This window comes from Aquarana catesbeiana, linkage group LG03, assembly GCF_042186555.1.
Source record: "Aquarana catesbeiana isolate 2022-GZ linkage group LG03, ASM4218655v1, whole genome shotgun sequence".
In the NCBI taxonomy this organism is placed as follows: domain Eukaryota; kingdom Metazoa; phylum Chordata; class Amphibia; order Anura; family Ranidae; genus Aquarana; species Aquarana catesbeiana.
The window spans coordinates 686734359-686755374 of record NC_133326.1 but is presented as its reverse complement, the minus strand read 5'-3'; the positions used below and the strand labels follow the sequence as shown (position 1 = coordinate 686755374).

The window sequence follows — 21016 nt, the reverse complement described above, 5'->3', positions numbered from 1 at the left end:
TGCTATGCCCGGGCGGTCAGGGAAAAAGAGACGGAGAACCAACACTTGGAATCTCTCGTTAAACGTGTGGTACAGCAATCCCTGAAAGAGTTGGATTCTCCCCACACGCTGAGTCAGTCTACCTCACTGTCTGGCCCCCCGGCTGATGAGGCCCGTGAAGACCGGGCACTTCCCAGCCTTATGCGGCCCCTCTGGATTCCTCAGACGACGATCCTCAGGAAGAAGAGGAAATCGGAGGCTTTGACTTCAACATGGTGTCACCTTTAATTAAAGCAATCAAGGAGGCCCTTAAGTGGGAAGATCCCGCTACTCCTCCAGCTAAACAGAAGAAATTCTTCAAACACCTTGGGAAAGAACGCCCAAGTTTCCCGCTCCTTTCGGAGCTGAAAGATATTATAGATGAGGAATGGAGTAAGACCGACAGGAAGTCCTCCATGTCAAATAAAACCTCCAGATTATATCCCTTCAAGTCGGAAGAGGTGAAGTATCTGGAGAATGCTCCCCTCGTAGACGCTGCATTAATGCGTCTGGCTAAACATGTCACACTTCCCCTAGAGGATGCGGTGTCCTTCAAGGATGGTCTTGAAAGAAGGATTGACCATGACTTGAAGAAGATCTATGGGCTGGCCGGCACGGCCTGTAAACCTGCTTTGGCTCTGGCGGCCATGTCAAAAGCCATGGAGACTTGGATGGAGAATGTGGATTCCTTCCTTAAGGGAATTTCGGAGGAGCTAGCAGGGAGTTCAGCAGCTGCAGAATTAAAGCTAGCGGCAGTCTTCTTGGGGGAGGCATCCATTGATTTGATACGCCTGTTGGCACGGATTATGCTGTCATCAGTCACGGCCAAGCGGGCCCTATGGTTACGTCCTTGGCTTGCTGACCCAATTTCCAAACAGGCCTGGTGTAAGATCCCCTTTGAGGGGTCTTCACTGTTTGGCAATAAACTCAACAATGCTATATCGCGTGCCACGGGTGGCACGTCGGGCTTCCTTCCCCAAGATAGACGTCTTCTTGGTCGGAAGATGCCTCAGTTTAGAAGACGTTCTCCAGAGCGCTCCAGGGAAGCGCGCTCCTACAAGCCCGGCAGGGACTTCAGGAAAAACTGGAGCAGAGGTCAGACATCCTTTCGCAAGTCCACTAAAGGCCAGACGTCCAGCGGCCGTGAGCAAGCAAAGTCTTTTTGAGATTGCGCCCGCCCAGGAGGGTCGGGTAGGGGCACGGCTGCGCCTCTTCCGGCACATCTGGGTGGTCTCGATCCTGGACTTTTGGGTAATCAGAACAGTCTCATCAGGTCACAGATGGACCTTCTCCAGGACTCCTCCCCCCAGATTTGTCTCCACTCTTCTACCCCGGTCGGAAGAACAGAAAGAAGTCCTACTGTCCTACGGGGAACTTTTGAAAGCTCAAGAAGCAGTGGTACACGTCCCCAGGGATGAATGTTTTCAGGGGGTATACTCCCCTCTCTTCTTAGTTCAAAAAAGGAGTGGCTCTTGGCGCCCGGTCATAGACCTGACCTACCTGAACGAGTTTATAGAGCAAGGGAAGTTCAAGATGGAAACTCTGTCGACCATTCAGCAAGCTATTTAGCCAGGCGATTGGATGATTTCCATCGACTTGAAGGATGCTTACTTCCACGTCCCAGTAGAAAAGGAGCTTCACAAGTATCTACGTTTCCAAGTAGGACAGGATCATCTGCAATTTATCTGCCTCCCCTTCGGGTTGACAACGTCCCCCCGGGTCTTTTCAAAAATCCTCTTAGCCATGGTAGCTCTCATGAGGTTAAAGGGGGTGCGTCTCTACCACTACCTCGACGACCTACTGGTACTATCGCAAAGCAGGGAGCAGCTGTTGGCCCACAGGGAACAGGTGATCTCCACCCTATCCAGCTTCGGGTGGCTCCTGAATTTAGCAAAAAGCCACCTAATTCCAGCTCAACGCCTAATATATCTAGGAGCTCAGTTCGACACCGTGAGAAGCACTATTTCCCTTCCACTACAGAAAATTCCGGTTGTTCGGGACAGAATTTCTCGGGCTCTACTTACCACATACCTGAAGGCCTCTCAGTGTCTGGAGATCGTCGGCACGATGGTCTCTACGACTCCCATGGTCAAGTGGGCCTTGTGGAGATTACGTCCCTTCCAGTCAGGGTTCCTGCAGCAGTGGAAAACAGGAGACAAGAATCAGGTCATCCGTGTGACAGCATCAATGAGGAACAGCCTCTTTTGGTGGCTTCAGCGCAAGAATCTCCTGGCATGTCACTCCATTGCCCCCATCTCCTGGATTACGGTCACGACCGATGCCAGCGGGACAGGTTGGGGAGCCCTCTGCGGTTCGAACCTCGCCCAGGGCAAATGGGATTCCTGCCTCCCAGTCCCAGGTTCAAATGTCCTGGAACTCAGAGTGGCCTGGTGTGCACTGCAATCCTTCTCTCACCTACTGAAAGGGAAGTCGGTGCTGTTAAGAATGGACAACACGACGGCCGTCGCCTACGTGAAGAGGCAAGGCGGTACCCGGAGTCCCACTCTCCTTCAGGAAGTCGAGCCCATCCTTTCTTGGGCACAGAAGAACCTTTGCAATATCTCGGCGGTGTTTGTCCCGGGAGTCCAGAATACTCAAGCAGACTTCCTTTCACGCACCGAGCTGGACAACAACGAGTGGTCCCTTCATATGGAGACGTTCAGATGGGTCTCGTCACTAGGGATCAACTCCGAGGTGGATCTGTTCGCCTCCCGCCACAACTGCAAGCTGGAGAAATTTTACGCCAGAGGCCATTGCAGCCAAGCTTTCGGGTCGGACGCACTGACGGATCCTTGGAGGTTCAACAAGGCATATGCCTTCCCGCCGCTTCCAGTCATCCTGAGGTTCTTGCAGAGGCTCCGTTCGGAAACAGCCGAAGTGTTGACAATAACTCCATACTGGCCGAACAGGCCTTGGTTCCCTCTCCTGGTCCAACTCAGCTTCAGGGACCCGGTGCCTCTCCCTCTCAGGCCAGACCTTCTTTCTCAGGGGTCAGTCCTGCACCCGTGTCTGGCAGTGCTGAGACTGATGGTCTGGTTCTTGAGAGGGAGAGGCTAATCTCGCTTGGTTGCGCTCCTACAGTGATCTCAACTCTCATGAGTTCAAGAAGATCTAGCACAAATAGAGTCTACAGTAGAATCTGGTCCAAATTTGTGGATTTCTGCTCCTCTAGCAGCCGGTCTTTTAGACACCCGGGGGTGCAAGACGTTCTCAGCTTCCTTCAAACAGGCTTAGATCTACCATTATCCATCAGCTCGCTTAGAGTCCAGGTGTCTGCGCTGTCTGCCTTCTCTGGGTCCTCTTGGGCAACTAATCCGTTAATCCGGCAATTTTTTCGTGGAGCTTCAAGGCTCAAGCCTCAAAGGAAATCTAGATTCCCCAAATGGGACCTGCCACTTGTCCTAGACTCAATCTCAGGACTCAGTACTACCGGGCCTTCCCCGCTCTCTATCAAGGACTTTTCAGCAAAAGTGGTCTTTCTAGTAGCCGTCACATCGGCAAAAAGAGTCTCTGAGATTGGCTCTCTGGGTTGTGAAGAACCCTTCCTGACGTTCTTCCCGGACCGGGTAGTCCTCATTCCGATGCTGGGTTCTAACCCAAAAGTATCCTCGGTGTTCCATGATAATCAGGAGATAGTCCTTCCTACGTTTAGGTCTCCGGGGTCCTGCGAGATTCATCCTCTGGATGTAGGGGAAGCAATCAAAGAATATCTGAGTGACTTCTCCCTTCAGACGTTCTGACCATTTATTTGTTTTGCACTCGGGAAGCAATAAAGGGAAGAAAGCCTCATTCAGGACGCTCGCTACTTGGATTGTACAAACTATTCAACAAGCATACAGGGCAAAGGGCTTGGCTCCTCCACAGGCGGTGACAGCTCACTCCACCAGGGGAATGGTGGCTTCATGGGCGGCAGCTCGACACGTGGCCCCAGACACCATTTGCAAAGCGGCCTCGTGGGCCTCTATCAACACTTTCATGTCTCATTAATGTATTGAGCCTGCTTCATTGTCCTCTGTAAACTTTGCTTTGAGAATCATATCGGTTGATAGGACAAATTAAAATTTTGTTTGATTCAGCATACCCACCCGTGTGGTCGGCTAGTTATTTCCCACATGTAGGCTGCCATGGAGTCTGTCAGGAAAAAGGAAAATTTATTATCAAATACTTACCCTAATTTTCCTTTCCTGATGGACTCCATGGCAGACGGAGTTCCCACCCATTGGTCAAAGAGTAGGCTAGTTACGGAACGCGGTAGCTAGTGGTGAGTACTCATTTATGGGAATGGGGTCCTATAGCATTGGAGAGGAGGCGGGGTTAACCCACACGTAGGCTGCCATGGAGTCCATCAGGAAAGGAAAATTACGGTAAGTATTTGATAATAAATTTTCCTTTTTTTTTAATAGTGTCCCTGAGGTTTTAAAACTGTTTTGTTTTATTCAGAAATTGTTCTCAGTCAATCAGATTGATGGGATAAATTCAGTTTGCATTGATTTGACTTTTTTCTCCATTTGCCAATAAATACTAGAGAGTTTCACACTTGTTAATAATTATTGGTGGAAAATTTAGTTTGTTATGCCTGGACAATGCCTGGACAATGCAAGTAGCTGACACTATGTAGATACATACTCTGGGGTTGATTTATTAAAATTGGAGAATGAAAAATCTGGTGCAGCTCTGCATGGTAGCCAAACGGTTTCTAACTTCTGCTTGTTCAAATTATTATTATTACTATTATACAGGATTTATATAGCGCCAACAGTTTACGCAGCGCTTTACAATATAAAAGGGAGACAATACAGTTATAATACAATAAAATACAAAAGGATTATAAGGGCCCTAATCAGAAGAGCTTACAATCTAATAAATAAGCTTGGACAAAATAAAACCTGGAAGCTTATTGGTTTCTCTGCAGAGCTGCACCAGATTTTGCACTCTCCAGTTTTAGTGAATCCCCCCCTCTGTGCTTTCCCAACCATAAACTGGTTGATTTCTACTTGAATATCCCATCTATACATTGTTCCTCAGTTTTGAGTGTCCTTGGTTGCTTGGAGAGTACACAAGCTTCTTTTACAAATCCACCTCTCTCTCAGGGTCTTTTAGTTTTAAGACACGTACATGTGTGATTCTGACTTTATGCCAAGGTTACGCTCAGGATTTCATTGATATTCATCTCATTTATAATTTCATGTCAGAAAAACACTGACATTTCGATAACCCTCTGTCTTGCTCTGCTGCTTCATAAAGAATTTAGGGTATTGCTGGCATTTTACAATCTTCTTCTAAGAAAATTTAATGGGATTTATTATAACCTGCTTGTATTTAAAGCTAAAGTGCATTGTATCGTATCATTTGATTGGTCAATATAAATTTACAAAACCCCATCCTGAGTTTGGGGTCGTCAGACCTTCACACTTAGGCCTGATTCACACCTATGCATTTCATAGTTGTCAACATTGTAAAAAAAATTTTAGGGACACTTTTTTGGCTGTAGGCGGAGTCTTGTTATAATTAGGGGGCGGAGCATGCATTTGTGGGCGTGGCACAGGGGAAAAGCAAAAATGTGGCGCGCAAACAAATGGGCGTGGTTTACGTGAAACAGTGGGCGTGTCGTAAATGGGCGTGGCTCAAAGGGGGTGTGGTTAGAGTCTGAGATGAATGAGGGATGGAGAGGGAAAGGGGGGAGAGGGATGGGGGGACAGCAGGCTCAGATCCTATACAACAATGGAAATATGTGTATTTTATAAAGTTTAACAATCAGCAGATAAAGATACTCCAAACACCTGGTGTTAGCACTTCAATCATCCCGGCACCATGGTTGTTATGGTGTCAGGATGATTGAAGTGCATTATTTCTATTATTACATTGTAATATAAAATGAAATCATTCAACTCACCATAATGCTGAATCAGTGGGAGCCCCCCCTCAGGTGTCCCCAGTGGAGCCCTCCTCACATCAGGTGTCCCCAGTGGAGCCCCCCTTACATCAGGAGTCCCCAGCGGAGCCCCCCCCTCACATCAGGTGTCCCCAGTGGAGCCCCCTCACATCAGGTGTCCCCAGTGGAGCCCCCCTCACATCAGGGTCCCCAGTGGAGCCCCCCTCACATCAGGAGTCCCCAGTGGAGCCCCCTCACATCAGGTGTCCCCAGTGGAGCCCCCCTCACATCAGGTGTCCCCAGTGGAGCCCCCCTTACATCAGATGCCCCCAGCTGTGCCCCCCCCTTACCTCAGGTGTCCTAGTAGGAGGATACTGTCTCCCTCCGCAGGCCGCATGGTTAGAACCCCCGCCCCTTTCCATAACAGACCGGCAGTGGGGCGGGGTGAGGCGAAGTGGGGCGGAGGGTGGGCGGCGACGCAGGAGCTCCATCTAGACCCCCCAGCCTTCTTCCTGGTCTTCTTAAAAATGGCGGCCGGCGGAGACAATGTCTCCGCCAGCCGCGGACCTCTAGCGGCGGCAGGCACCGGCTAAAATCCGTGAAGAACCAGATTTCTCGGGACATTTCCCCAGAAACAATAAAGTCTGGAATGGAGTCTAAATCCCAGGAATGTCCTGGGAAATCTGGGACAGTTGGTAACTATGGCATTTTTAGTGCTTTTTGCAGATTTGCACTACAATCTATTTAACATGGTTTCCTATAGAACACGTTCTGTAGTTCAAATCTGCAAAATGCAAAAAGCACAAAAAATACATAGGTGTGAATCGGGCCTTAGGGCTTGTTTGTGTAGCAGGCACCTCTCAAGGCTGATCTAATCAGTAAGGGGAGAGCTGTCTGCTAGCAGCAGTGTGGGCTTTTTCCACCCCCCTTCCTCTTTCTCACACGCACACAGAGACACTCAAAACTGCTTGCTTTGTAAACTCCCTATTAGAAGAGACTGAGCCAATCATCAGGCAGGCAGCAGCAAAGCACTGTGGAATAGAAAGTCCAGCACAATGCATACTTGTCAATAGTCCCGAATTTGCCAGGACAATCCCGAAAATCCAACCTATGTCCCAATTTTTTATTGTTCCGGCATTTGTCCCTACAAAAATTGGCTTTCGTCCCGGACCCCGGGCCACTCTGTCATCCCCCCACCTCCTCCAGGAAGTACTGCAGATTGGTCAGTGGGGGGCATGGCCAGCTGAGATGATCCGCCCATTAGCATAGCGTCATGACACATGACAAAACCGTGTCTCATCGAATTCAGCTAAGCACATCAGACATGTCTCCAGCAAGTTCTAGCCAAGCTGGGGCTGCAAAGGAAGAAGTTCCTTCCACAACATCCCTGGCCACGATTGGGCCAGAGTTCTTCACTGCCGTGGGAGACTTTGTGGCAAAGTGTCAGAGGGATACTCCAATGTACTCTGAAAGTAGGTACCAGAAACTCAGGGCCTTCTCTGGAAGACAAGCAATGCCTACAGGGGAGGACAGCTTTGAAGAGTGGCTGGACCAGGCCACACAAGCCTTGGATGAATGGGACATGAGACCCACAAGAAACAGAGAATTACAGAGAGTCTAAGGGGCCCTGCCTCAGAAGCCATTCGCAATTTGAAGCTCAGCAAGCGAGATTGCATCGTTCAAGACTACCTGAACATTTTGCAGGATGTGTTTGGGTGCACTGAAAAAGCTTCTGACCTCATGTACCAATTTGAGCATACTTACCAGAACGTAGGGGAAAAGTTACCTGACTATGTGAGGCGTTTGGATAAGATACTACATCAAATCCTGCTGAAGAAGGGTTTGGATCCCCGGAAAGTAGATGAGGTCCGTGCACTACAAGTCTTCTGGGATGCCCAGCCTTTGGACCCCATCACCATTTTGCTGAGAAACAGGCGAGATGGGGGCATCCTGAAGTATCCAGATCTGATCAGGATCGTACTGGAAGAAGAGGCCATGCTGGAGAACAAAAAGAAGAGTCTAAAGTCAGAATCTGTTGTTGAAGTCAGAGTGGCCAGTGTGGCTGGTGACAACTCTGAGGTTGAACTTCTCAAGACTCAGGTGTCACAGCTGATGGAGATGATGACCAAACCGTTGGATCTCATGTCTGAGATAGCCGCACTGAAGATGCAGGTATCCCAGATGACGGAAGAGATGAACCAATTGACAGCAAAATGTACTGGGTTGTCCAACAAGGGTGTCACGTGGCAGAATGTACCCCCAGACTCGCCTACTGCGTCTGGCCAAAGGCCCACGAATCAAGACATCTGTCTAAACTGTGGAGGTGTAGGTCACTACCAGCGAGTATGTCCTAGTCACTGAGGACAGAAGACTGGTGTGGACCTCAGAGAAGTGACTCAAGCATGGAGAGAGGATTTGGGCCTTCAAGAAGAACTTTCCCTCAATCTGCAAGGGAACAATGGAGAACACCCGCAGTTTATGCCGTCTCTGTGAGCAATGCTTACCAGCCTCCAAGATGTCAACGGAAACAGAATTTTCTATGCCAGAAGAGAGAGAGCTTCCACCAGGCCTCCTGCCCAGTTAGTAGGCCCTTTGTCTGTAGTGCCTGTCTTGGTTGAAAGAATCTACACAAGAGCCCTTCTTGATTCAGGTGCTCAGGTAACCTTGTTGAACAGAAGCTTTTACAAGAGGTATCTGTCATACATACCCCTGCGGAAGTTGGAAGATATGGAGATCCAGGGGATTCAAACAGAAGGTTACCCTTGTGATGGATATCTGCGGATCAAGTTGTCATGTGACCCATTGAGGACTGGGAAGCCTCAGGACTTTGACATGCTAGCTATTGTGTGTCCTCGGTTGCCAGGGTCCACAGGCAGTCCGCTAATCGTAGGGACCAACACAGATCTGGTAAAGCGGCTGTTAGTCTCTGCTGTCCCCAGATGTGATCCATTACCCTCACTGCCAGAAGAAGGGTCAAAAGTGTCTCCCTTTTCCACAGTGGATGAAGAAGGATCCATAGCAGAAGTGGAAAAAAAGAATCTGCAGGAGGCAGAAGTAATCAAGCCAGAAGAAGAGGATAGTGAGCCTACTGTGTCTGAGCCAGTGGAACAGAGAAAGCGAAGAGTTAAGCATCCTCTCAAGGGACCGACCTGTGATGTGTTGGGTGAGAGCAACAAAGAAGTTATCCTTACCCCTCAAGGGTTGCCAAAAGAGCCTGACCTTCTCACCACAGATTTGGTGAAAGGCAACCTTAACTCACCCCCTGGCACATATAGCTGGGCCATTCCAATTAAGGTGGCCTGTAGGCAGGACAACTTTCCTTCCCATGCTCATTGGTGGGAAGTTCTTCTGCCAGGGTTTTATGCAAGTGCAAACTGTCTGATTTCTTGTGAACACTAACTTGTTTTCTCCGCTTGTATATAAACAGCATGTACAGGTTACAGACTTTTTACTTCCTTTGGGGACCAAAGGTTCTTTGGTGGGGGAGTGTATAGCAGGCACCTCTCCAGGCTGATCTAATCAGACGACTTAGAAACAAGAAGCGGAGCCTGCCGAGTGGCTACAATAGCAATAGAGCTACAGCGATGCCCACCCCCGCCCCTGGTCTGTCTGTCATCTGTGACCTGTTGTGAAAAGGGGTGGGGGGTGGGCGGTGCTGCAGCTCAATTTCTATTGTAGAAATGAACCCTAAGGGCTCATTTACACTTGCTTTCACCAACATACATTAAAACACCTATCACTACAACATGCTTTTGATGTGTTTTTTGATGTTTTTAAAAATGCTTTGGTGATGCTTTTTTGAAGCTTTAATGAAGGTTGACAAATGCCCTGTGTGCATTGATTTTCAATTTGTTTTAAAGAGGCCCACTAGAACCCAAACTCAGTAGTACCCCCACTCAGCAGATCCCCAGCTCATTGGTACCCCTGTTCAGCAGATCTCCAGCTTATTAGTACCCCTGTTCAGCAGATCCCCGGATCATTGGTACACTTGTTCGGCAGATCCCCAGCTTACTACTACTTTAGTTTAGCAGATTCCCTGCTCAATAGTACCCCCAGCTCCGCTGATGCCCCACTCAGTAGTAACCCCCAGCTCTGCTGATCCTCTGGTTTGCTGATCCTCCTCTCTTTCTGATCCCCAATCACCTCCCACTATATTGCTCTCATGCAGCGACATGTGACATTGATAGTTTCTCCTGCTCCAATCCCAAAGCTCTGCTTATCCTCTGCTGCTCTGTCCTCTCTCTCTGGTCCACACCCACCTTCCCCTATAGCATACCCATGTTGCATACTTTGTGTGCAATCTGCTAGTTGCTCCACTGCAGCCCAGACAGTCTTTCTGGTTTGCTTGCTGGTTTCCCAGTGCATCCTGGGATACCTCATACCTGCAATACCTCCAAAACAAAGCAAAGCTAACGCTGAATAAAAGCCTCTTTAAAGCTGCAGGTGCTGTAAGCGAGCAGTGTCATAGACTTCTAAGGAGGCTTTGAGGATGCTTCGAAGCACCAAAAAAGTGGCATGGGGTATAATATTTGAGGCAAAGCAAACACAACATGCAAACAGGACTGTAAGGTAACCATTTTATTTAGTGACAGGAGCTTTGATTGGCATTCAGAGGGCTTTAAAAAAGTGTGTCTGATGCCACATTTTGAAGCAAGTGTAAACGAGTGTCTAATCCAATAATAAAAACATAGAAGAGCAGGCACATATGGGAAACTCTACAATAATATTTCTAAATAAACTCATGCCGTAAACACGCCATATTTTCATTTTCATTGTAAAGTCTATATCATTAAAAATAATTCTCCAAGAACTAAACAAAATATATTTTTATAAAACTTTTGTGTCTGTTTAAGGTGGAGCCACCTCAAGGAGATGGAGATGACACGGCGCTAAATGCAATCAAACTGTTATGTACAAAACCTGGAGACAGAACCATTAGAGCAGAAATAACATCGAAGACTGGAGCGTGTGTCCATACACTTATATTACCTTATATTACAACTCCACCTAAAACTGACATTTTCTCAGTGGAGCAATCTGACACTCACATACGTCCCGCAGTTCTCAGACCAATACACAATACTACTGTAGATCCAAATATACAAAGAAGAAAGGGCTTGCATTCTTCACTAATGAAGATATGTTTTTTATTGTCCTAAAAATACTCTAAAATGTGCGGAAAGTATCACAACATATTCCGACATTTGGTCCACATACATGTGTGATTTTATGAGATAGTAAAGCTACTTACACGTCACAATATGATTGTATAATTTCCTCTAACTATGGAGTACAAAGGCCTGTCTCACGTGACGCCTGGATCTCTCTCCTCTCTCCTGCCCATCTGACGTCAGCGGCAGTGCTCGGCCCCACCCACTATAGCTGTCAGCCGAGCAGAGGAGAGAGCTGAGGAGTCACATGAGCGCCGGCAGCCGCTCTGATATACGGTATAATCTGCAATTTTTTATTATAACACAGGGACACATAGCATTATATAACAGAGGGAATGGCATGATCATAGTAAAGTGAGTTAACAACCACTTTAAAGTGATTGTAAAGGTTACTTTTTTTATAACAAACATGTCATATGTACCTGCTCTGTGCAGTTGGTTTTGCACAGAGCGGCCCTGTCCCTCCCTTTCTGGGGTCCTGCCTCCACCTCTTCGGCGAGTGCCCCCACCTAGACCTGGGGGCATCTGTGCGGGCGCGCTCCTATGTCCTGCTGCTGCGTCTGTTGACACAGACAGCAGGACTCCGTTTCACTGGATTTGATTGACAGCAGTGGGAGCCAATGGCTCCTGCTGCTATCAATCTATCCATTGAGGACCCGAGACAGTGGCTGCTCATTCTCAATGCTGGAACAATCAGGTTTAGGTAAATGAAAAGGGGGCTTTGGGGTGCAGCTGCATCACAGGGGGTTTTCCACCTTAATGCATAGGATGCATTAAGGTGAAAAACCTTGAGACTTTACAACTCCTTTAACTACTTTCCACAGTAGATTTACTGCAAATGGGTGGCACAGGCAGGCTGGACAACGTGCCTATATGTGCACACCCCCTGCCAACCCATACTGTGATTGAACTCAGCATGAGTTTGGCATCAGATTTCAGCAAATGGTTTTGTCTGAAATCATCTGATCGCTGTGTCCAATCACACACAGAGTTCTGTGTTTACAAACATACCGACCACTGTGTGCATAGGAGCAATGATCTGGCTGTTTCTTCTCCCTGAAAAGCAGGGAGAAAAAACAGCCAGATCAGAAAGTAAAAGCAGCACACTTTACACATTGTTAGGCACACAGTTAACCTCTTGATTGCACCTAGCTGTTAACTCCTTCCCAGCCAGTGTCATTAGTACAGTGTCAGTGTAGAGTATTATCACTAATCACTGGTATTAGTGTCCCTAGCAATGTCAGTGTCAGTTAGTTACCCTCCCAGATAGTGCCTGTTAGAAAAAAAAAAAAAAACAAGAGCTGGTTTTTGACAATTTCTTTATTTTTAGCTCTTCCCACCACTGTCTTCTCCTGCCATCTCTCTTGGTGCCTTCTCTCCCATCACCGCCTTCCCTGATGCCTTCTCTCCCATCATTGTCCTCTTTTTCCTCACCGCCGGTTATAAAAAAATTAAAAAGCCGCTGTTTTTCTGTTGCCGTCTTCATCCGTTGTGTTGTCGTCCGCTGTCTGGCATCTGTTATATAGCCATCAGATGACGTCACCTAAAGAGCCCGTCCCTGTGATGTCACAAGGGCGGGCTCTCCAGATGACGTCATCAGATAGCCACGCCCCATGGCTATATAAGTAGATGCCAGATAGCGGACAACAATACAACGGAGGAAGCCAGCAACAGAAGATGAGCGGCTTTTTAATTTTATTTAGTGGGTAACCGTCGGCGAGGAAGAAGATGACAACAACAACGGCATTGGGGAAGCCGGCGGTGGGAGGAAAAGATGGTGGCGGGAGAAGAAGGCACCTGGAGAGGCAGCAGGAGAAGACAGCAGTGGGAAGAGATGGGGGCGGAGAGGACGGCATCAGGAGAAGACAGAGCTAGTTTTTGTTTTTTTTTACATTTCACTGCCTTTTTGGTGAATGGGTAGGGGTACAATGTACCTGATACCCATTCACACGGGGTGGGGCTGGGATCTGGGGGCTTACCAGATGGCGTGGGGGGTCTCCTCCGAATTAATACTAGACCCAAAGGGCCTAGTATGGACAAGGGGGGGGGGCACGCCGTTTTTTTTTTGCAATTTTTTTTTTTTACATTCAGCTGTCAGCAGGGAACCCCGCTGACAGCTGATGAGTCATCGGTTGTGAAGGATGCAGTGGCCGGCTTCCCGGCCCCCTCCTTAGCAACCAGCTATATATAGTGTTTGAAGTTCAGTTCAGTTGCTTTTTCTTTTTAAACAGATGTCAGTAGATATGAAAACATATGTATATGTATATGTATATTCTTTTCTATTTTTTCTATACTATTCTAAATTTTTCTATTCAAATTCATTCTATTCGAAATTCCAATTTCCGAAGATGGTTATATAATATATTCTTTCTATTTTATTTTATTCTTTTCTATTGTTTTTCTATTCTATTCTTTTTTTATTCTGTAGTATTCTATTATTTTTTATTCTATTATTTTATATTCTATTCAAATCTTTTCTATTCGAATTTGAATTCATTCTATACGAAATTCGAATGAGATATATATATATATATATATATATATATATATATATATATATATATATATATATATATATTATATGAAAAGGGGTGTGTAATAAGGCCTGCAACACACCCACTCAGCGCCAGATCAATCTCACAGTTCTATGTGCAGTGCAATAAACTGAAGAAAATAAATATAAAACTTTAAAATATGATACTCAAAGTATTAAAAAGGTAGTGAGCAACTGTTTAAAAAGAAAGATAGCATAAACACAGTGGTATAAAAATCACACAGTCAGATCACTGGATCATTAAATACTAAAAACAGCGCTGAAATTAAAAATGATATAAATATCAAAACATGTGGCCAACACCACAATTGAAAGTCTCTATGTAGCAGGTGATAGTGAGGACAGTTCAAAGGCTTTTCAGGTGTAGAATCACTGATGTCCTAGCGTGCACCTTTCACCAGAGAACAAATAAATGTATTCCACCTCGTGATGCGCACTCCCCCAGGGGGTCAAACTAACCAGAAGCCTCTAATTAAAAAGCATTGAGTAAAGGTGTTCATCATCCACCTTAAATACTGAGTCCTCATCATCAGCAAGGTCCACTGGCGAAGGGGCTCCAAATATAACCTAAAACACCAGAGTGACAGCACCATAACCTAATCTTGTTTATTTATGTTAAAATCCCCTATACATCAGAGGTCCCCTTAATCCTAACTACTTACATTGTAACAAAGTTAAACAAGCAAATAAAATGGCCCAGAGGGCACTGTCACCATATTCAGCCGCCCAGAGTGGAGTGTGCGTTTCTCTGCAGACACCGCACTAACTCTGCAGTCCACTACCATCTACTTCCTGGTAGATGGTAGTGGACGGTGGAGCGCAAGCGTCACTTCCGGGATGTCGTGTAGGTCACACCCTGACCGGTTTCGTCATTACGGACTTCCACAGAGGGCGTGGCCACACGACTTCTCAATGAATTTAAATAGCAGTGTCCCAAGCATCTCAGCCAATCAGGCTTTCATGGCAACGGATGACAGTTACTGGTCACTGAGACCTGATTGGACGTGAGCGGTATAGTGCTTTTTAAGGGCACAGAGAATCACAGACATGTCAGCAACATTCTGAATACACACAGCACAGTGAGACAGCAAAAAAAAATGATAACGGTGGTGGGAGATAAGCACCTAGAGCAATACAGGAATGTTGCAGCGTCAAGCATAAGAATTTAAAAGGACATGTTTCAAGCTCTAAATCAGACTGTGATCGGGTGGTAAGGGCATTAAGTAGACCTGGAACAGTAGAGCACACTATGTCACTATCTTTGGTAAGACAGCAAATATAAATGCCATATAAAATGAGCAGTAATAGCCCTATAATGGGAATATTATGAATAAATATATATAAACTACACTCAACTTATTAAACCATGATATATATATATATATATATATATATATATATATATATATATATATATATATATATATAATATGTAACAAATGCCAATCCCCTCGGTAGGGTAAGAATGACATTGTATTAAATATAATGTCAAGGCTACACAAATAAATACATAGTACATAGAACTACAAGTGAATATAATAATTAAAGCGGAGGTCCAGATATAGGCAACCTTATATATGTAATGTACCGTCAATAATATCAAATTTATAGATATATAAAAATGTTATTATATATTATATTTTATTCTATTCTGTTCTATTGTTTTTCTATTCTATTCTTTTCTATTTTTTCTATATTAGTCTAAACTTTTCTATTCAAATTCATTCTCTTTGAAATTCTATTCGAAATTCCAATTTCCGAAGATGGTTATATAATATATTATTTCTATTTTATTTTATTCTTTTCTATTGTTTTTCTATGCTATTCATTTTTTATTTTATATTCTATTCAAATCTTTTCTATTCAAATTTGAATTCATTCTATGCGAAAATCGAATTTCCTGAAGATGCTGTTAAAAAAAAAATATATATATATATATATATATATATATATATATATATATATATATATATATATATATATATATATATATATATGTGTAGAGGAGAACCGCATACAGCTTTCAATCTAGTGCCAGCAAACAGGTCCTTCCACTGACCTTGTGTGTGTGTATATATAAGAATAAAATTCCAAAGGTTGCTGCACTTAAAAGTGTGTTGCTTTATTCCATCAAGTCTTTGGGAAAAGATTACAAAGCAAGTAGAGTCACTCCAGACAAAATCGTTACAATCATCTGTTCAGACAAAGATTACGTTTCCGTTTCGGGCTGATTTGTTCGCACCCTTCCTTAGATCAGTCAGAACACATCTGTAGGTTTTTACCACAATCATCTGTTTTATATGTGTTTCACAAGCATCATCACACATGGAATCAATATGGTTAATCATTCTCAGTTTCTATCCAATCAATGTTACTGAAAACTAATCTTATACCATAGACACAAGAACTAGCTAGTCGCACGGCCGATAATCTCAATATCTCATTGTCAGCCTGCGATTCATCCTATTTTCAGATCTGAAAGACATATAAATGCATAAAAAGATATATATCTTCAATAAATAGATGTAAAAACCTGTTCAGTCACAAAACACAGAACCAATAACCTATTAAATAAACAAAAAAAGATCTAAATCCACGTTTAAACCGTGTGGGGCAAATGTATTCAAAAAATTGATCCAGTGTACCTCTCTCTTTTTTTGGGGGGTTAATTCACGATCCCCCCTCTTCTGTTTCTTTCAGTCCCCTCCAGGACCATATATTTCAACTGTGACACACTATGTCCAAATTCAACAAAATGTCTAGCAAGTGGTAGCTGTGTCAATTTATCCCTAATGGAATTTTTGTGTCTTGCGATTCTATCCTTCACTTTCTGTGTAGCTTCACCAATGTAGACCAATCCACATGGACATTTGATGGCATATACTACAAATGATGACTGGCATGTATAGTGTCCCCTAATAGGAATATTGAAACGTTTATGGGGGTGTGTGAAAATTTTTTAAATATATATATTATATTTTACTCTCTTCTGTTCTATTGTATTCTTTTATTTTTATTCTATTATTTTCTATTCTATTCTAATCTTTTCCATAATCGAATTTTAATTTATTCTATATGAAATTCGAATTTTGTATAGAATGAATTCAAATTTGAATAAAAAAGATTAAAATAGAATCGAAAATAATAAAATCAAAAATAATAGAATAGAAAAACAATAGAAACTAATAGAATAAAATAGAAAGAATATAATATATAACCATCTTTCAAAATTAAAATTTAGAGTAGAAAGAATTCCAATTTCGAACAGAATGAATTCCAATCAGAATAGAAAAGATTATAATAGAATAGAAAAGAATAGAATAGAAAATAAGAGAATAAAATAGAAAAGAATAGAATAGAAAAACAATAGAACAGAATAGAATAAAATATAATAACCATTTTCCGAAATTCAAATTTCGAATAAATGAATTCCAATTTAGAATAGAATGAATTTGAATAGAAAAGATTATAATAGATTTTAATAATAAAGAATAGAATAGAGAAACAATAGAATAGAATAGAAAGTCAGTACAATAAAATAGAAAGAATATAACATTTATATTCTATGTTATTCTATTCTATATTAATTGTTTTTCTATTCTATTTATTTTCTATTTTATTATTTTTTATCTATTCTATTCTATTGCAATCAAATTAAAATTCATTCAATTCGAATTTTGGAAGATAGTTATATATTTATTATATTCTTTCTATTCTATTGTATTGTTTTTCTATTCTATTATTTTATATTCTATTGTATTCTCATATTTTCTATTCTTTTCTATTCCATTCTGATCTATTCTATTCAAATTCATTCTATTCCAAATTCTAATTTTTATTCTATTAAATTTTTTTTCTATTCTATTCTTTTCTATTCTATTATTTTCAATTTTTTTTTCTATTCAAATTAAAATTAATTCTATTTGAAATTAGAATTTCGGAAAAAGGTTATATATTATTCTATTCTGTTCTATTTTTTTCTACTCTATTTCTATTCTATTCTTTTCTATTCTATTATTCTCTATTATTTTGGATTTCATTGTTATGGATTCTATTCTAATCTATTCTATTCAAATTCATTCTATTTGACATTCGAATTTTGGAAGACGGTCATATTCTTTCTCTTTTTTTTATTCTATGCTATTGCTTTTCTATTCTATTCTCTTATTTTCTAGTCTATTCTTTTCTATTATTTTGGTTCCCATTGATTTGGATTCTATTCCAATCTATCCAATTCAAAATTTGAATTTCCGAAGACGGTCATATTCTATTTTATTGTATTATATTCTATTCTATTTTTTATGCTATTGCATTATTATTTTATATTCTATTTTATTGTATTCCTTTTTAGAAAATCAATTGAAATTTTTTTCTAATTTGATTCGAATTGTTTCCGAATTCGGTTTGAATTGTTTTCGAATTTGATTTGAAATTGTTTTCGAATTTGATTTGAATCAAATTTCGTCCGTTTATTTTTCGATTTGAATCGTTATTTCTGAATATTCTTTTTATCTATTTTATTCTATTCTGTTACTTTTCTATTCTACCCTCTTATTTTCTATTCTATTCTTTTCTATTATTTTGGCTTCCATTGTTTTGGATTCTATTCCAATCTATCCAATTCGAATTTGAATTTATACTATTTTCTATTCTTTACTATTCTTTTATTTTTATTCTATTGCTTTATTATTTCATATTAAATTTTAATGTATTCTTTTTTAGAAAATCGATTTTCTATTTTTTTTCCAATTCAATTCTAATTCGTTTCCGAAGTCAGTTTGAAATGTTTTCGAATTCTGTTCGAAATGTTTATAAATTTGATTCAAATTTGTTTTCCAATTCAAATCAAGTTTCGTCCGCTTTTTTTCGGATTTGAATCTTTATTGGATTCGTTTAAATTCGTTACTATTGCAATTCGATAATTCGGATGCATCCGAATTCCCGAATAATGAAAAATTAGTCTGAATTTCGATTTGGAACTAAACGAACTGCACAAGTCTACTAGTAGCAACCGCTACTGTTTCTGAGGAAAATCCCAGATGAGCCCCCAAGTGTAGCGCTACCCCATTAGGTGCCGCCAAGCGAGGATTTTTTTTCCCAGTTTTTCCTTGCAGCCAAGCACACAATTTCGATCATTCTTCAAACTTATTAACCAGTCTAGGGGTATGCTTTTTCTGATGCTTTATTGAGAACTTGGATAGGTAGTCGGTAATAGAAGGATACTCCAGTAACCTTTAGTAACTATTTGAGGACACTAAACATTCTCCTGTAGTCCTTGTACAAGTAGATGATGGACTGAGCTTTGTAGTTGCAACTTTCTCTTCCTCTTTGAGCATCCAAACAAAGTTCTTTAACTAGGAATTTAATATACTGAGCTTTTCAGGACACCAGACACGATGTCCCCTTTATTAGTGTAAAAAAAACTGTGCTATTTTCTAAAGGACCAAAGTTGCAACTCAAGACGTTATATGACGCCAGACAGAAATAGTACAAAATGCAGCTCCATTTTGTACTAACAATGTCCCCTTTGAACACGCTGACTCTAGCATAAGAGGGATGGCAACAGCACACAGTCTCTAGGATCTCTCTCACCAGTCTGAACTCACTAATGTCCTTGGAAAATTGGTTGCCCCCTTCCAATTTTCTCCAGACAGTTTCACCCTGTAGAACCAGACTAGATCCTCAGACAACAGTCCCTCATTCAGCTTCAGCAAACTCTCAGCAAAGAAGGCCTTCAGCTAGTTCCACCTAAAAATACTTTTTAGGATTGACACTGATTATATTTGTCACTTATGTTTGAAAAATATTATATATTTTTTAATTTAATAGGATTTTGTATTTACGATATACTGCAAGTTATAACCACTTGTGAGTGCTTCCTTATTTCTTTGGTATATTTACTGTTTGGTTTTCCCAAAGAAATTCCATAAAATAAAATCCAAATAAATATGATGGGCAGACCCTTGAAGGAGACTGGATTTGTCTTCTTCTCAAACATTTGGATTCCAGAGGAATCCCTCCATTACAGATCTAAGGTGAGCAGTGGATTGCGATACAGGCTATGTGTTGGCACTAGTTCATTGCTGTGCTAATACCAACCACAATCAGAATTAGTTTTGGTTACCGTGTTCGGTGAAGTTGTCCTTTAATAAATTCCCTCACCCCATTGAGTTCAGCATACCCGATAATGTGCTAACACCTTTATCCAGTCATTTTTGTTTTATGGTCCTGCCTGGCTTCACAGAACCTTCAGAATGAATACCAACAACTGATTCCTCTTCACACTGTGCATGTGTCAACAACCTCAATCATTCACAAGGGTTAGCTGTATTGATGGTGATCTCCAGTGGTTCTGTAGAGCACGACTGCCCCATAAGTGTGAATAGGGGCTTAATGCTCATGCACAATTTGAAGAAAAGCCAGCCAGAGGCTTTATATTTGAAGGCCACGTGGCACCAGACTGGGCCACACAGTCAACATCATTGGATTAGAGCTGAAGGTTTGTATATTATCAGATGAGCTATTCTCAAGTGAGTGAGAGGATTGATTAAAGGACAAATTCACAGATGGTCAGGTTGTCTTTAAAAGCGAACTTGTGATTTTCCCATGCAAGACAGTGCTTATATTGACTTAAAGCTTTTCACTACAGATGGGGAATTTGGACTGGTGTTAAGTGGTGCTCTTATGGAGCACTTTTCAGATTTTCTCTGCAAGTTGAGGCATCCATTGGCTCTGATGACGATACTGCAGCCAACAATATCAAGTTTGAATGCCCTTATCCCAAAATTCTGGAAGGCAATGGTGGAAGATGGGGAACATATGGAGGTTGGAGTGATATGTGCCAAAAAGGAATCTGTGGCATTCAAACCAGAGTGGAGGATTCACAAGGATCAGGTGATGACACGGCCCTGAATGATGTAATTTTCAGATGCTGTTAAACTCAGGATCACAATTACAAAAAGAAAAGAATTAAGAAGAGTAATACAAAGATTTGCTTGAAATAAAATGATTCATGCTATTGTTTTAAATAAATAATACTTTAATAAAGAAATCAGATGAGATGTTCAATGTGTTGTGTTGTGTTTAAATACGATAAATGTGTTGTGATATACGTATCACATAGCATAAAGAGAACTTCAGGGGTACGAGTAAAAGTTTAATCCAAATACAACATTGGGTATGGAATATCCTTACTGATGCATAAATTCTAATTTCATTTTTCCATGTGTCACTGGTGGATTTTGTCTCTAGTTTTGAATGCTGAGCATTCTCCAACAGTGACATCATACCTCCAGCACACATGGTGGTCCTTCCCCAGTGAGATCCCCCTTCACACACACATTGATCTTTGACCAGTGAGGTCCCCCGCACACAGAATGGTCTTTCCCCAGTGAGATGCCT

General features: G+C 42.2%; 1 protein-coding gene across 1 annotated transcript in view; it reads left to right on the top strand.

Annotated features, from left to right (window-relative positions):
* LOC141134754 (vitelline membrane outer layer protein 1 homolog) overlaps nucleotides 1–20553 on the top strand; it is a 34954-nt gene extending 14401 nt beyond the window's left edge. Inside the window, exons 2-3 of the mRNA XM_073624194.1 lie at nucleotides 10744–10856; nucleotides 20265–20553. Of these exons, the coding sequence (XP_073480295.1) occupies nucleotides 10744–10856; nucleotides 20265–20553 (402 nt within the window). The remainder of the gene's footprint in view (nucleotides 1–10743; nucleotides 10857–20264) is intronic.
* Nucleotides 20554–21016: the final 463 nt, after the last annotated feature.